Here is an 18,434-nt window from a genome sequence, read left to right on the forward strand (position 1 = left end):
CAGACTCCAGCATTACTTTGAGAAGCAACCATAAGCTGAATTTCAAGTCTGTAGCTTGAAAAACAAAGCTTTACATAAAGAAGAGACAAACAAAGATGGTGCTTTTCATATGTGACGATTACCCAGACTATGTTGGTTTTCATATCAAAGCTAAAAATTCTTTAATATTTGTATAAACTCACTGGTATCTGTGCTTGACACTCATTTTTTATTTTATCAAATTTTGTTAAAGCAAAACGCTGCTATATGGAGGAAAAAAAAAAAAACAGACCAATCGTTAATGCAATCAATACTCAAATCAAAAGGAGTTTAAGATACCTGAATGATAATTAACACTTGAATCCCCACCCTAACCCAGTACAGTGAGCCATTTGATGCCAAAAGCCCATTATATTAAAGTACCTAAAATGAATTTAAACACCAGCGGTTAAACATAAACATGGCTGACTTATTGTAAAACTACCTAGGACAGATTGAAATTTAAGTAGATCTCATGTTTTCTTTTTGATGCAGGGGTTGTCCATTTGGCCTGGTATAATAATCCATCCATCCATCCATTTTCCAACCCACTGAATCTGAACACAGGGGTCTGCTGGAGCCAATCCCAGCCAACACAGGGCACAAGGCAGGAACCAATCCTGGGCAGGGTGCCAACCCACTGCAGGACACACACAAACACACACTAGGGCCAATTTAGAATCACCAATCCACCTAACCTGCACATCTTTGGACTGTGGGAGGAAACCGGAGTACCCAAAGGAAACCCATGCAGACACGGGGAGAACATGCAAACTCCACGCCGGGAGGACCCGGGAAGCAAACCCGGGTCTCCTAACTGCGAGGCAGCAGCGCTACCACTGCGCCACCGTGCCGCCCCTGGTATAATAATACGCGCTCAAATCTCTTTCCGCTGTGGTAGCCTGTTTCTCTTCAGCTTGAGCTACCTGTTCTCAACGATTCCTCTCGGCATTGCTCGTTTAACTAATCATGCTTACAGTTGAAGTGTTTTGCTGGGAAACTGCGGCAGTAGTCGCTACCACTTTGGCCTGGTTTAGGGATTCTAGCCTGATCGTGACAGGCCTTTGGTTTTCTGATGTGTGTGTCAGTTTATTGTATTTTGACTCCTCCATTGCCCCCAAACTGTATTTATAAGTCATTAACATTACAGCAATAAACGTTGTTCACATGGCCTGAGCAGGTGCAAGAAAGTTGTTACCATGCTGCTGTTGCCAGCTGTGAAGATCAGCCCGACTACAGACCGACACAGGACTTCCAGTGTCCAGAACACACACGTTTATTTTGCTTTCTTCAATACAGCACACACAGTGCACAATTCATCCACAATGCTCAGTCCCTTTTGCTTTACTTTCTTCTCCTTCTCTTCTACCCACTCCACTCCACTCCACGCCCGCAAGCTCTGTCTTCTACCTCCTGACTCCGGATCTCTGAATGGAGTGAGGTGGCCCCTTTTATAATGCACCCGGATATGCTCCAGTTGCTCCCTGATGGCCTTCCAGCAACACTCCCTGGTGTGGTGGAAGTGCTGCAGTCCATGGCTCTGGAACCATCCAGGTGCCCCCTGGTGGTGGCCAAGGTTCTATCTATATCTATCTATCTATCTATCTATCTAAATTAAACTGACTCTTTCACTTTCTTTTTGTATATTCTATTTATAATTGTTATTTAAAGGTGGTCACTTTTGAGGTGAGGCAGGGGTTGGATGTGAAGGTGTAGAGTAAAGAAAGAAGCCACCATTTCCTCTGGTATTTGTGATGTGAGAATATCCTAACACTTAATCTCTTGTCATCTCAATTGCACTTTTATGATATTCTCAATTCCTCCCAAATGCCAAAGACAAAAATGTGGGCTGATCGCGGACTCTTGATCTGTATGTGCAAGTGGGCTCTCCATTTGTTCCGATTTAATGTCTTGTACCCAAATGCTTCCAGGACAGGGTTTGGCCTGCTGTGACCTTGTGTTAGAATTTAGTGGGTTTGGAAAATCCAGGGAAATGAACAGGATGATTCATGGCAGTGAACTCGGCAGCCAAGGAAGACACAGCTTGTGGTAACATCACATAAACACAAACATGCTGGGGCCATGATACATAAACCCTGCTGGTTAAAAACGCTAAACTTACTTCGTTATCCCACCTAGTTAACAGTTTTACATTCAGGGCAGCTATTATTCATGTTTGTGTATTGTTTATGAGTGAGGAATTTCATTTATGATTTATTATAATATTAATGGGTTAGCGGGCCAATCACACGCTTTCTTTTCAGCAGCAGGAAGTGCTCTATTTTCGACCGTTGGGCACTGTGAGTAGGCTGCACCTTTATTTGCACCACATGAGCTCCAACAGAGAACATCAACAAATATGCAGTCAGCCCTAGTGATTCACAGGGGTTATGGGTGAATATAAAAATCCTCAAATACATTGAACAATTTTGACTAACACACATACAGAGGGAGCAATACATGTGCAGCATGATTATTACTCAATAGTGTATGAGATAAAATATAAAACTTACATTTGTTTTCTATACCTAGCCCTAACTGTAAATTGAAAAAAAAACATGAATATCCACTTTCCCAGCTGGAGTAGCTGCTGCTACGGCTTCTCAGATTTCCTGTTCTTTTTCTCTTGATAGACCTTACTGGCAAGCAACAACAGCAGCTGACTTCACCAAACAAAACATATCCAATAATATGTCACTTTCAGGAGCACTAGAAACATTACATTTTGGAGCCATGATTATATTCTAAGTTCTAAACACTGTATAAGATGCAAAAATTTGGTGGAAACGCCAGACAGAATGATCACAAGAAAATGGCATGTGTGAGGCTGGCTGCCAAGACAAAGATGCATGGTGTCTCCCAAACAAAGTGTGCTCTTTGGTGAACTGTAATCTTTCCTTATTATAATAAATGTGTGTGTATATTTATGGCAGTAAATGATAGAAATTATTAATATTGTATATATTTTATGCTCTTGTGACTTACCGGACCTTATTACTTACTGGACCTAATTTTCTTTACATTCTCTAGCCTATGCAGTAGGTCGCAAAATTTGCAAAAATGATTTCCATTTAATTATTGATGACAAACCAGCAATTACATGATAGATCTGTGGATTCTAAGCCCACAAATTACAAATGCCAAATGTAATGTATTCTTTGTACATCCATCCATTCATTATCCAACCTGCTATATCCTAACTGCAGGGTCACGGGGGTCTGCTGGAGCCAATCCCAGCCAACACAGGGCGCAAGGCAGGAACAAATCCTGGGCAGGGCGCCAGTCCACCGCAGAAAAATAAGAGTTGTTAAATATATTTATTTTTATACATATATGCTTTTTTGTGATACACATATTCACAATCTATTAATAATATATGTGCATATATTTAGATATGAAGTTAATAAAGGGCAAGAAGTATCACCAAACAACTGTAAATATACCAGTATGAAGCCTGTACAAAAGATATCCATCCATCCATCCTGCTAAATCCTAACTACAGGGTCACAGGGGTCTGCTGGAGCCAATCCCAGCCAACACAGGGCACAAGGCAGGAAACAAACCCCGGGCAGGGCGCCAGACCACCACAGGGCACACACACACACACCAAGCACACACCATGGACAATTTAGGAATGCCAATGCACCTAACCTGCATGTCCTTGGACTGTGGGAGGAAACCGGAGCACCCATGCAAACATGCAACATGCAAACTCCACGCAGGGAGGACCCGGAAAGCGAACACAGGTCTCCTAACTGAGGGGGAGCAGCAGTGCTATCACTACACCACCGTGCCACTCCGTAAAAAAGATATATTTTATATATATATATATATATATATATATATATATATATATATATATATACAGGAGTGCAGAATTATTAGGCAAGTTGTATTTTGAGGATTAATTTTAATATGGAACAAACACAGTGCTATCAGTCAATCCAAAATGTTAATAAACCTGAAACCTGAATGTTTCACAACGGAAATGTGAGTGTGAACATCATCAGGGGAATACATATGTGCACAATTATTAGGCAACTATTAGTGTGCAGATTTATTATGCAACTAAAGGAAAAATGAAAATTTTCCCATCTCACTTGTTTATTTTCATCTGTTATAGTGAGAATAATAAACAAACACCTCAAAATTTACAAATAAACATCTCTGACATTTAAAAAATAAATCAATCAATCAATGACCAATATAGCCACCCTTCTTTCCAATAACAGTCATAAGCCTTTCCATTCATGGAGTCTGTCAGTTTCTTGATCTGTTGACGATCAGCTTTTTGTGGAGCAGTGACTACAGCCTCCCAGACACTCTTCAGAGAGGTGTATTGTTTTTCTCCCCCGTAAATCTAGCGTTTAAGAAGTGCCCACAAGTTCTCGATAGGGTTTAGGTCAGATGAGGAAGGGGCCATGTCATTATTCCTTCATCTTTAAGGCCTTTACTGGCTGGCCACGCAGTGGAGAACTTCGATGCAAGTGATGGAGCATTGGCCTGCATAAAAATCATGGTCTTTTCCTGTATCACTGTTTGAAGAAAGTGTCTTGAAAAACTGGCAGTAGGTTTGGGAGTTGATTTTGAGTTCATCTTCAATGCAAAAGGTCCAACTAGCTCATCTTTAAAAATACCAGCTCATACCAGTACCCCACCTCCACGTTGGAGTGGAGCTCTGTGCCCATTACTGATCCACAGGTCCATCCATCTGGTCCATCAAGAGTCACTCTCATCTCATGGTCCATAAAACCTTTGAAAAAATCTGTCTTCAGATATTTCTTGGCCCAGTTTTGACGTTTCAACTTATGTTTCTTGTTCAGTGGTGGTTGGGTTTCAGCCCTCCTTACCTTGGCCATGTCTTTGAGCACTGAACACCTTGTACTTCTGGGCACTCCAGGTAGGTTGCAGCTCTGGAATATGAAAGTACTGGAGGATAATGGGTTCCTGGTAGCTTCACGTTTGATTCTTCTCAAATCTTTGGCAGCTAATTTGCATCTTTTGTTCTCAACACGTTTCTTGCGACCCTGTTGACTATTTGCAACAAAATGTTTGATGGTTCTGTGATCACACACCAATATCTTAGCAATTCCAAAAGTGCTGCATCCCTCTGAAAGACTTTTACAATTTTTGACTTTTCAGAGTCAGTTAAATCTCTTTTTGGCCCATTTTGCCCGAGGAAAACTAGCTGCCTAATAATTCTGCACACCTTGATATAGGGTGTTGATCTCCTTAGGCCACACCCTCCCTCATTACACAAATACACATCACCTGGCGTGCTTAAATCCAATAAGCATTCAAGTTAATACAGCTTGGAGTTGGAATATATGCATTAAAAATGATGATATGGTCAAAATACTCACTTGCCTAATAATTGTGCACACAGTATATATATATATATATATATATATATATATATATATATATATATATATACTGCTCAAATAATTAAGGAAACACTTTTTAATCAGAGTTTGGCATCAAGTCAATGAAACTTATGGGATATTAATCTGGTCAGTTAAGTAGCAGAGGGGGTTGTTAATCAGTTTCAGCTGCTGTGGTGTTAATGAAATTAACAACAGATGCACTAGAGGGGCAACAATGAGATGACCCCCAAAACAGGAATGGTTCAACAGGTGAAGGCCACTGACATTTTTCCCTCCTCATCTTTTCTGACTGTTTTTTCACTAGTTTTGCATTTGGCTATGGTTGGTGTCACTACTGGCAGCATGAGGCGATACCTGGACCCTACAGAGGTTGCACAGGTAGTCCAACTTCTCCAGGATGGCACATCAATATGTGCCACTGTCAGAAGGTTTGCTGTGTCTCCCAGCACAGTCTCAATGGCATGTAGGAGATTCCAGGAGACAGGCAGTTACTCTAGGAGATCTGGACAGGGCTGTAGAAGGTCCTTAACCCATCAGCAGGACTGATCTCTGCTCCTTTGGGCAAGGAGGAACAGCATGAGCACTGCCAGAGCCCTACAAAATGACCTCTAGCAGGCCACTGGTGTGAATGTCTCTGACCAAACAATCAGAAACAGACTTCATGAGGGTGGCCTGAGGGCCTGATGTCCTCTAGTGGGCCCTTTGCTCACTGCTCAGCACCGTGGAGCTCGATTGGCATTTGCCATAGAATACCAGAATTAGCAGGTCCATCACTGGCACCCTGTGCTTTTCACAGATGAGAGCAGGTTCACCCTGAGCACATGTGACAGATGTGAAAGGGTCGGGAGAAGCCATGGAAAATGTTATGCTGCCTGTAACATCATTCAGCATGACCAGTTTGGTGGTTGCTCAATGATGGTCTTGGGAGGCATATTCATGGAGGGATGCACAGACCTCTACAGGCTAGACAATTGCACCTTGACTGCCATTAGGTATCGGGATAAAATCCTTGGGCCCATTGTCAGACCTATGCTGGTGCATATGGTGTATAAATGAAAACAGAAAAAGAGCTTATTCTAAATATTATTGATTAGATCCTGCCAGGTTTTGAAAAAGTTCTGCACAGATCCTCTAAGTGAGAATTTAATTTTTTCCAATTTCAAATATTATAAAACATCAGTTTCCCACTGACTTAAAAGAGGAGAGTTAGGATTCTTCCAGTTTAGCAAAATCAGTCTAAGTGCCAAAAGTGGAGTGAAGGCAATCACAGTTTGTTTGTCTGTCTTTCTCTACTTTAAACCCATCTGGAAGAACCCCAAACACAGCTGTTAATGGGTTAGGAAGGATTGTGAGACCAAGGCTGTCTGAAAGGTAATTAAAAATTTTGGTCCAAAAACCCTGTAGTTAGGATATAGCGGGTTGGATAATGGATATATGGATGATGTTAATTTGGTGCAGGCCCAAAACATGTGACCCAGTGTGGCTGGGACTTGGTTGCAGTGTTCGCAGGTTGGATCATGCCCTGGAAACATTTTGGAGAATTTTAGGCGAGACAGATGTGCTCGATATATCATTTTGAGTTGAATAATTGTATGCTTTGCGCATATGGAGCTTGAGTGAATTCTCTGCATTGCTACTTTCCACTTCTTTTCTGATGTATTGATTAAGAGATCTTTTTCCCAGTGTCCTCTTGGATCTTTGAAAGGGAGGGACTGTAAAATCTATACTAATAAAAGACAAAGCCCTCACTCACTCACTCACTCACTCACTGACTCATCACTAATTCACCAACTTCCCGTGTAGGTAGAAGGCTGAAATTTGGCAAGCTTATTCCTTACAGCTTACTTACAGAAGTTAAGCAGGTTTCATTTCGAAATTCTACACGTAATGGTCGACAATGTCCGCCATGTTGAACTTTCTTATTTATAGCCACATCTTCACGAAATTTGGTAGGCGGCTTCCCTGCGCTAACCGAAACCGATGTTCGTACTTATTTCGATGGTATGATGCCACTGTCGGCCGCCATATTGAACTTTCCAACGTCACTAATTTTCCAACTTCCCGTGTAGGTAGAAGGCTGACCCCATCTTCACGAAATTTGGTAAGTGGCTTCCCTGCGCTAACCAAAACCAATGTACATATTTATTTCAGTGGTATGATGCCACTGTTGGCTGCCATATTGAAGTTTCCAATGTCACTGATTCTCCAACTGCTCATGTAGGTAGAAGGCTGAAATTTGGCAGGCTCATTCCTTACAGCTTACTTACAAAAGTTAAGCAGGTTTCATTTTGAAATTCTACGCGTAACGGTCATAACGGTCAACAACATCCGCCATGTTGAACTTTCTTATTCATGGCCCCATCTTCACGAAATTTGGTAGGCGGCTTCCCTGCGCTAACCAAAACCAATGTACATACTTATTTCGGTGGTATGACGCCACTCTCAGCCGCCACATTAAACTTTCCAATGTCACTAATTCTCCAACTTCCCGTGTAGGTAGAAGGCTGAAATTTGGTACTTATTTCGGTGGTATGATGCCACCGTCGGTCGCCATATTGAACTTTTCAACGGTCTTTGTTACTTATGGGCCCATCTTCAAGAAATTTGGTACGCGGATACCCAATGCTAACTGAATCCTACTTACGTACATATATACGTCCATAGCCTGCAGCTCGGTCATTGTGTGAGGCGTTGGGTCCCCCATCCCAACGCCTCCCACGTTGTTGGCTGCCTGCCTATATAAGGCTGTTTTTCGCTCCAGTCTCTACATTCCCTTCCTTTCTTCGCCACGGGATTCACGTCTCCCTGCTGATAACTACAGCCTTTTTATTTAATCCATGGCTTCTCCGCTGTTTTATTGTTCATTTATTACGATTATAGTTATTGTGTAGGTATTTTAGACTTACTTTACATTGTTCAGGTACCCATTTCCTTTATCATTCCAACCGTAACCCCATTACCATGTCTATCGAGGTGATCACCATCGATCAAAGAACTGTCACTTACCGAGTGGTTTCCATGCCCGGAGATGGCACCTACCTTTTCCATTCTCTTTGGTACATATTGCACAGCCATATCAGGCTCACTCTTGATATCCGGAGGAACATTGTGTCTTGTGTATTGAATGACTGGGACAGGTTCAAGGTGTGGACCGATGACGGTACAGGAGATAATTATACTACACAGGAGCACTATAAGAGTGAAATGCTTAAGCCCTTCACCTATGCATCTGCATGTGAGTTGATGGCTGCCGGTGAATTGTTTGGTTGTCGCTTTCAAATGTACTGAAATGGCCAAATATTTTACACCTTTTGACAACCGCCAATGCCTCTTAAATATCTTAGATTCACAGGTGATGATTTCAGTAGTGGACACTTTGATGTTTATGAATGTTTAAACTCTCAAAAGCTGGATGTGAAGATATTGATGAAACTGGTTGTATACTTACAACGCTTGACAGATGCCGAATGTCTCTTCAACACAAGTCCTACAAATGCTGTCGTAATTGAAACAAACCATGAAACTCAAACCGATTATGACAGCAGCAATCCAAGCTGTGAGATTTGAAACAAGATTACTGTTCACATGGCCAACTGTACGTTGCATGCTCAAGAGTAAGCTCAGTGCACATCTTGGTCATATTACAACCAGAGAGCCGAACTCACAATGTGGTATACAAAGAGATCCTTAACAAATAATTATTTTTATATTTTCCCTCAGTTTAAAAAGGTTTAATTTTCTTCTTAATAAAAATTTTGAGGCAGTACTTCGCCGCTGCGAAGCGCGGGTATTTTGCTAGTAATTTTATATATTGCAGAAATGCTGTCTGAGTCCTCCAAACTGAGCAATATTTTTCCCAGCATAGAGGAAGGTGCGAGATGAGGGAAATTGGGCAGGTTCTGTTTGACAAAGTTTCTAATTTGAAGATAGTGAAAGAAATGTGTTGCTGAAAAGTTAAATTTAAAATATATTTGTTCATAGGATGCAAAGATGTGGTCTATATAAAGATCGCTAAGCAATATAATCTCAAATGTTTTCCAGGTATTAAAAACTGCATATGTTTGCGAGGGTTGATAAAGGTGTTTCTCATGCAGAGGTGCCACAGATAAAAGATTCTCCATCTTAAAATTCTTTCTATATTGGTTCCATATTCTGAGTGAGTGAAGCACAATTAGGTTATTCGTATATTGGTGATAACTTGCATTTATTGGTGCACAAAGCAGGGAATATAAAGAAGTACTGCAGGATTTTATTTCTATTGCGTACCAGGCCTGTGCCTGTTCTTCTATTTGTGTCCAGGTTTTTATAGCTTGTATGTTTGCTGCCCAGTAATAAAACTGAAAGTTAGGTAGAGCCATGCCACCTTCTGCCTTTGGTCTTTGTAGGGTCGCTTTTTGGATATTATTGTTGAATCTAAATGCTTAAAAAATGATTTATTGATGTATAGTATATTGGAATGTTTTGAAATAAAACAGTGTTAATTCTTCCAGCTAAAGTGAGATGAAGGGTTGACCATTTATGCAAGTCCTGCTTAATTTTTTCCATACGGACGGCAAAATTTTGTGGATAAAGAGTTTTATATTTACTTGTGATATTTACCCCTAGGTATTTAAACTGATCTGCAATGATAAAAGGGAAGATGTCCAATCTGATATTGTGTGCTTGAGAATTCACTGGAAAGAGCACACTTTTATTCAAATTAATTCTGAGACCAGATATCTTTTGAAATTCTGTAAGCGCTCTTAAGACTGCAGGCACAGTATTTTGTGGGTCTGATATATAGTACCATATCATCTGCATATAGAGACATTTTCTGTTCAAGTCCTTCTCTGATAATTTGCTTAGCTTTCTGTTCTCCCTTGGCACCAGCGTAGGATGTGTAGGTCGGATGTTTGGTTTTATAGTGTCGACAAACTTTATACTCTTTTATCACTGCAATAGTTTCATTGCAAATCAAATAGTCAGACTTGCTCTTGACATCTAGGAAGAAATATTAATTTTCCCACCGTGTTTCAAATTTTCTGCACTCACTTGCTATTGTGCGTTTCTTTCGTTCTGCCATTTTTGGTCACCTGTAGCAAAATTGTTCTTTGGTTGCGCTTGTTAGTGAAGATGCTGCCTTGATCAAGAAGTACAATACAGTTAAAAACAAGTTTTGTCTGTGGGCCATTTATGTCATTATATTTTTAGAATTTGCTGTGGGCCAATTAAAAATGAAGCACGGGCCGCAGTTGGCCCGCCGGCCGTAGTTTGGACACCCCTGTCCTGGAGAGTCCCTGCTAATATCTTGTGGCATTGTTGGCTGCAGAATGAACCAATTAGATGCAAACATGATATTTGAAGATTTACATAACTCTTTCTATTGGTATAAGCATCTCTTCTAACACCCCATCTGCTTCAGCCTTACATCTCATTGGTTTACATGTTGTGTCCCTAGATAGAATTGTTTTATAAAACAAAAACATTTTTGTATAAGTATACTGTCACATGCACAGGCTTATTTTATTAGGACTGATTTTAAGGGCCCAGTGGGAAAAGATTTAGCTGCTACATAGCCACTTTGGTTTTTCCCTTTTTTGCCTCCAGATTTAAAGGCAAAGACCAAGAAGAAGAACTCTAACCCCTGTCTTTGATTCCACCATTTCTGGTCCTCTGTAATAGAATACAGACACAAGAGGAAATCATTGTTCATTTGTATCCAAACTGCGCTTGAGGCACATCACCATGATCAAAGACGTGAACTGCTTAATTATTCATTTCTTGTTTTATCTCACCCAGATCTCAGATATTAGAGAGACAAAAACACAAAAAAGGATTGGGAAACCAGAAAAAATTCCTATATGTTTGTTTAACAATACTTACAACACAAATATGCTTACAGATCACTGTGGCATACACGTTATTATTCAGGATGTCAAAGTTTTTTAGCATTCACTTCTAAACATGTTTATTTCAGGTGTATTGCACCCACACCGCACTACCATACTTGTACCTTTGAATTTTCACTATCTGAACCCCATCCTGCTGGAATATATAATCAACTGAGAGTAAAATGTCTTGGATGACACTTGCAATACTATGTTTCATTCAGCACCAAGAGGTTTATCAATCACTTTTCACTGCCCATTCCATCCATTAAACATCTTCTAGTCACAAGGCAGAAAGCAACCATAAAAATTAAAATAGTCAAGAAATACTCATCCACACTTCCATATTCATACATACTGCAATAATTGAGAGTTACCCATTTGCCTAACATGGATATCATTGGGACATATTAAAACAAAATATAAGCCAACAATGGGTGAATATGCAAACTTCAAAGAGACACTGACCAGAACTGGAACTGGTCTTTGTCACTGTACCTTAGTAAAACCACTCTGTCTCCTTCAAAAAATAAGAAACTGAAAGAGGACAAGATCACAATTGCCTGTATAAATCTACTCTGTTGTTGTCCATAACAAATGAAGGTAAACTAAGCCTATCAGCAAAAGGTAAAACTAGACAGATGGATATGAGAGAAAGGTCAGGAGCACGTGCTGATACAGCACATTGCCGCACCCACCACACGACAAAACAACTCAGGATCCCAGATTAGGACCCGAGTGGAGCCATGTGATGGGTGACACCTCAGCACCACACTAGTTCAGATGGAATGGAACCAGTGTGAAGTTCTTTATGGTGGCTGGAGTGTCAATTCTGCCACCAACCCCCACGATTTTCCCTGCAGGTTAGAGGGCCTACATGCAGGGATGGATGCAAATTAATGTCATACCCAGGATGGAGCAATTGCAGGCTAAGGGCCCAACAGAGCAGAGTCCCTTTTGGCATTTATGGGATTCAAACCATCAACCTTCTGATTGCCAGTGCAGATCCCTAGCCTCAGAGCCACCACTGACTGCCAGTAAAAGCATAACGTGAAACCTTTACCTAAAACTACTTTCCATCTCCAGTATCTTTGAACCCCTGGTTCTCCTAATAATAAGTTGTGGTACTGAGTTATGATGTTATCCCCGTTAAGTCAAAGTGGCTTCTCTATACGTAATCCTTTAGACCATAGGTACCGAACTCTGGTCCTGGAGGGCCGCAGTGGCTGCAGGTTTTCATTCTAACCATCTTATTCATTAGTGACTAGTTTTTGCTGCTAATTAATGTCTTTTGCTTTAGTTTTAATTAACTTGACTCAGACCCCTTAGTTGTCTCTTTTCCCTTAATTAGCAACCAAACAATAATGAGAAACAAAACAAGCCGCCACATGACCAGCTCCCCTGTGCCCATCGCACAATATCTGAAAGTAAAGAAAGGTGATGGTCTCTGTAACGCTGATCTCTTAGATCTCCAAAACATTTTTACGCCGTTCTTAGAAAAAAACAGAAAATCAGCGATTTTGGAAAAGTCTGCTGTGGCAGAATGACAGCAGCAACAAGCCATGGAATTAAATAATGGGTTTAATTAACAGCAAGAATTGGCTTCTCATTAAGAGATTAGCTGGAGTAAAATTGGTTGGAGTTTGTGGGCCCAATTTAACTGGTCATCTGTTGGCTCGTTTCACATCACATTTCTGTTTGGCTGCCATTTAATGAAGAAACGAATCAATTCAGAGGACTGAATCCTTAAAAACAGGCCTATTAAAATGAAGGGAAAAAAAGTTAATTAACAGTGAACTGGTCACTGATTGGGAAAAGGGTCAGAATGAAAACCTGCAGCCACTGCGGCCCTCCAGGCCCGGAGTTTGACACCCCTGCTTTAGACTGTAACCTTACACTCTGACTTTTGATCCTGTAATTGGGGAAAAGGTGTCTGTAGACATAATGATAAATATGCTACACATTAATACAAGAAAGGTTTATTTCACATTACATACTGGAAAACATAAAATGAATGGACAAGGAGTGAATTAACAGTGTAACATTAAATACTGAGGAAACATCTTTAACAATTGGAAATGGACAGTGAGTTAGCAGAGAGGTAAACGAGGAAAAAATGGTCAATCGTATATAATGAGGACAATTAAAAACTGCTGGGCTTTATGTATGGAGTATCAGCACAAGCTTATGCTGGAGTTAGTGTGCTAGTTTACATTAGCTTGGCTGCGATATTCCTTCTTCCCTTGACTGTAGAGGCTCAACTCCCACAGTTTGGCACTCTGTCCAATGGATCCTACCATTGAGGCTGTGGTGAAAGAATGATTAATCCTTTAAAATAGAGTTGGACTTGCACTTTCCATTCCATTTTCTGCTTCAGTTCAATCCACTCTATTTAGATGTTCAAGGCAGAAAGCTTATTGGCTGCAAACTAGTATGCAGACCAACAAATGAGGTGGAGGTAGGCCAACATGTCCAGGTGGAGGATCCATTCTCATGAATTACGCAAACCAAAAATAATGTTCAGAAATTTGGAAACTCAATCAAAGAGTTCAGATTTGGAATTAGTGCAGGACATTAGTGAAACAAACATCTCACATTGCTAGACCTCCCTTTCCCCTACATTATTAAAAGTAGTTTGTTCAGTGCCCCTCGAGAAAGAGATGATGAGATCAGTATAATTCACTCTCCTTCACTGCAGAGGTGTAATATTCACAATTTAATGATGTGTAGATATTCCAGTAATGACAATGAAAGAAGAAGTGTATTATTAGAGTTAGCCATTATGTAGCACAAAAAATATAATGGCATAAACATTATTTAGCAAGCACAGTTTTGGACAAGTCTGTAAAATTATGCAATCAAAGAACAAATAAAAAAATACATGGTCAAGATTAAGAAAAAGCAATGAAACATGGGGTGGGCACCTAAATACTGTGAGATGATGCTGTAAGACAGTAGTCATGTTCCACTCTCTCGTTTTTCACAGTTATTTAGTTCCTCTTTTTGTGCTTATAATTCTTAATGCTTTTTTAATGACATTGTCCACTGACATTTGACCTTTCTTCTTTATGCCAGGATCAGGCTACTCCAAGGTTCAGATTTGCACATAGCAGACCCTTCATGTCGGTCAGGTGAAAGCTTCAGACCCAGAGGACTGCTGTGAATGGTTAGGTGTCCGGGCAAAGAAGAAGTCTGAAAAAAGTCAAACCAATAAAAAGTGAGAATTTTTTGCAGTAACCCTTTAAAGCGCTCCAGTATGCAAGTCAAAACATGGCATGAAAGGTCAAATCAAAATTTTAAAAAACAAAGCTAAGATCTTGATCTGATCTCATATGCTTTCCCTGTCTCATTAGTCTTCTGCTCTGTTGTTTAAGGCCAGGCATACACTGTGCAGTTATTTGAAATTGCTAAATACAATGTATAGTGCATCCGGAAAGTATTCACAGCGCATCACTTTTTCCACATTTTGTTATGTTACAGCCTTATTCCAAAATGGATTAAATTCATTTTTTCCCTCAGAATTCTACACACAACACCCCATAATGACAATGTGAAAAAGGTTTACTTGAGATTTTTGCAAATTTATTAAAAATACAAAAACTGAGAAATCACATATGCATAATTATTCACAGCCTTTGCTCAATACTTTGTCGATGCACTTTTGGCAGCAATTACAGTCTCAAGCCTTTTTGAATATGATGCCACAAGCTTGGCACACCTATCCTTGGCCAGTTTCGCCCATTCCCCTTTGCAGCACCTCTCAAGCTCCATCAGGTTGGATGGGAAGCCTCGGTGCACAGCCATTTGAAGATCTCTCCAAAGATGTTCAATCGAATTCAAGTCTGGGCTCTAGCTGGGCCACTCAAGGACATTCACAGAGTTGACCTGAAGTCACTCCTTTGATATCTTGGCTGTGTGCTTAGGGTCGTTGTCCTGCTGAAAGATGAACCGTCGCCCCAGTCTGAAGTCAAGAGCACTCTGGAGCAGGTTTTCATGCAAGATGTCTCTGTACATTGCTGCAGTCATCTTTCCCTTTATCCTGACTAGTCTCCCAGTTCCTGCCGCTGAAAAACATCCCCACAGCATGATGCTGCCACTACCATGCTTCACTGTAGAGATGGTATTGGCCTGCTGATTAGCGTTGCCTGGTTTCCTCTAAACGTGACGCCTGGCATTCACAAGAAAGAGTTAACTCTTTCATCTCATCAGACCAGAGAATTTTGTTTCTCATGGTCTGAGAGTCCTTCAGGTGCCTTTTGGCAAACTCCAGGCGGGCTGCCATGTGCCTTTTACTAAGGAGTGGCTTCCGTCTGGCCACTCTACCATACAGGCCTGATTGGTGGATTGCTGCAGAGATGGATGTTCTTCTGGAAGGTTCTCCTCTCTCCACAGAGGACCTCTGGAGCTCTGACATAGTGACCATCAGGTTCTTGGTCACCTCCCTGACTAAGGCCCTTCTCCCCCGATCGCTCAGTTTAGATGGCCGGCCAGCTCTAGGAAGAGTCCTGGTGGTTTCAAACTTCTTCCACTTATGGATGATGGAGGCCACTGTGCTCACTGGGACCTTCAAAGCAGCAGATATTTTTCTGTAACCTTCCCCAGATTTGTGCCTCGAGACAATCCTGTCTCGGAGGTTTACAGATAATTCCTTTGACTTCATGCTTGGTTTGTGCTCCGACATGAACTGTCAACTGTGGGACCTTATATAGACAGTTGCGTGCCTTTCCAAATCATGTCCAATCAACTGAATTTACCACAGGTGGACTCCAAATAAGCTGCAGAAACATCTCAAGGATGATTAGGGGAAACAGGATGCACCTGAGCTCAATTTTGAGCTTCATAGCAAAGGCTGTGAATACTTATGTACATGTGCTTTGTCAATTTTTTTATTTTTAATAAATTTGCAAAAATCTCAAATAAACTTTTTTCAAGTTGTCATTATGGGGTGTTGTGAGTAGAATTCTGAGGAAAAAATGAATTTAATCCATTTTGGAATGAGGCTGTAAAATAACAAAACGTGGAAAAAGTGATGCGCTGTGAATACTTTCTGGATGCACTGTATGATAGAGTCACTAGTCATATACAGTATATATTCATACTGTACAAAAAAGTTCAGCCAGACTAACATGCCACAATGTGGGTGCTCAGACTATACGTGTACATGCTCTGATGGATAGTCTTCCTATTGATATTTTGTAACAAAACTTTAGATATTCAAAATAAACAAGCTGTCAATGACAGACTGATGTTACTGTCTCTTGCTGTATTTGTACCCTGGTGAAAAAAGGCTATATGGGGCTGCTGTTTATTGACTTTAGCTCTGGCTTAAACACAATCCTACCCACAAAACTATCAACAAAATTAGAAAATCTGGGTCTCGGCTCAACACTATGCACATGGATCCTGTACTTTTCGTCTATCAGACCCCAAGTAGTCAAGGTGGGAAAACAGTCCTCCAGCTCCATTACCCTGAACATCAGCATGCCCTAGGGATGTGGTTTTAGATCCCTGTTCACTATACATGCATGATTCTCTAGCCAGTGTGGTCCCCGGTGTATGCCTGGTTTTACTCATAAACCTGGGCAGTGAATAATCACCATCACTTTCCATAAATAATGTCAACCATTAACATCATACTTCATCACATACAGTGAACATGTGACAAGAGTACACTACTGCTCCAACAAAAGCAGCCGCAACCCCTTGAAGATAACACAAAATGGCAGTGACCATGAATTATAATGAAACTGACAGGTGCGCAATATTAATAAAAACAAAAGTACTTTTATAAAATCAAAGCAAAATACAAAGTATATACCAAAAACGACATGTAAAAGTTGCCCATGATGTCCAAAATTATAAAATCATGATTGTAAAATTAGCTTGTCCTTTAGCAGGTAGTACAGGAGTATTGTATTAGACTTAAGGTGTCTGACTTATGGCTACTATGTTTGCAGCACACAAACGCCAACTGATTTTCTCTCACATAACATTTGAAAACAACTGTCATGTGTTTACTTTTCCTTTTGTCAGTATAATTGAAGTATGATCTTTGTAAGAGATATTCATTTCTCGAGATGTTCTTAATAGTTGCCAGTGTCAACACTAATTTTCACGCTAAGATAGGATGATTTCCTATCTGAGCAGAGCCTGTCCCACTGAGTACATTCTGATTGGCTGCTGTGCTGATACACAATGCCTGAAATAGTGAGCTATAGATTAAAAGCAGTGATTTAGATTTATGCAGCAATTTAAAAAAGAATGTTTTAAAATGTTTAAAGGTATTTTCATTTCTTTAATCTATGCCTCTCCTGTCCTCTACTAAAAGTATGTCCCACCCTAAGAATTAAGTTCCAGGTCTCAAGGTTCTGCTGCACATAACTGGTTCTTTAACCAAATTTAGGAGATACAGGGTCATCTGGGGCCATCAGAGAACATAGTCTTGAGACAAAACCAGCACTTTCTAGGGGACATCAGGAGAACAGTGTAATCAGATAGATAGATACTTTTTTAATACCAAGGGGAAATTCAGAGTACATTAATAGGCTCTCTGACCCGTTAGGCCAGGTTTATACTTCACGCGACGCGATGCATGCTCCAGTGAACGCTCCTGCTACGCAAGAATTTTACTGTTTATACTTGAGCGCCTACTTTACGTAAATCTGAAAGAATCCACCAGGTGGCAGTGTGAGATATTATCATGGTGAGAACAGGTTCGGCTTCGCTGTGTTGTGAATTGCCTGGAACACCCATTAAATTCCGATGACACCTTACCACAATATCTCTGAAAAGGATGTTTAATGATTAAATCCATCAATCCAGGAATGTGTCCATTCCAGCAAGCATTGGGCACGAGGCAGAACCAATCCTTAAGACGGGGCATCAGCTCATCGCAAGGTGAATACAAGCATTCACATACACTGGCGTCATTTTAGTGTCACCAAATCTGCATATCTTTGGAAGGAAACCGGAGCACACTGTGTAAACCCAACAGGAAAACATGTAAACTCCAAGCAGGGAATACCAGCGATATGACTCCCTACGAAACAGCAGTGCTACTGCTCTGCCACCATGTCACCCCCATGTGTGTAATTATTAACAGTATTCATTATTTAAACAAAGTTAATGATTTATCTGTAAAATGTAACCTACATACTTTAAT

At 40.6% G+C, this 18,434-nt stretch overlaps 1 protein-coding gene across 4 annotated transcripts in view; it reads right to left on the reverse strand.

Moving 5' to 3' along the window:
• Positions 1 to 13,387: 13,387 nt before the first annotated feature.
• The window catches only part of gata4 (GATA binding protein 4), a 67,811-nt gene continuing 62,764 nt past the window's right edge, over positions 13,388 to 18,434 (reverse strand). For all 4 annotated transcript variants that reach the window (XM_039748455.1, XM_039748458.1, XM_039748457.1 and 1 more), the window contains exon 7: positions 13,388 to 14,464. In XM_039748455.1, the coding sequence (XP_039604389.1) occupies positions 14,339 to 14,464 (126 nt within the window). In that variant the 3' untranslated portion in view covers positions 13,388 to 14,338. The remainder of the gene's footprint in view (positions 14,465 to 18,434) is intronic.

Source organism: Polypterus senegalus, chromosome 3 (assembly GCF_016835505.1).
Source record: "Polypterus senegalus isolate Bchr_013 chromosome 3, ASM1683550v1, whole genome shotgun sequence".
NCBI classification, from domain to species: Eukaryota; Metazoa; Chordata; class Cladistia; order Polypteriformes; family Polypteridae; genus Polypterus; species Polypterus senegalus.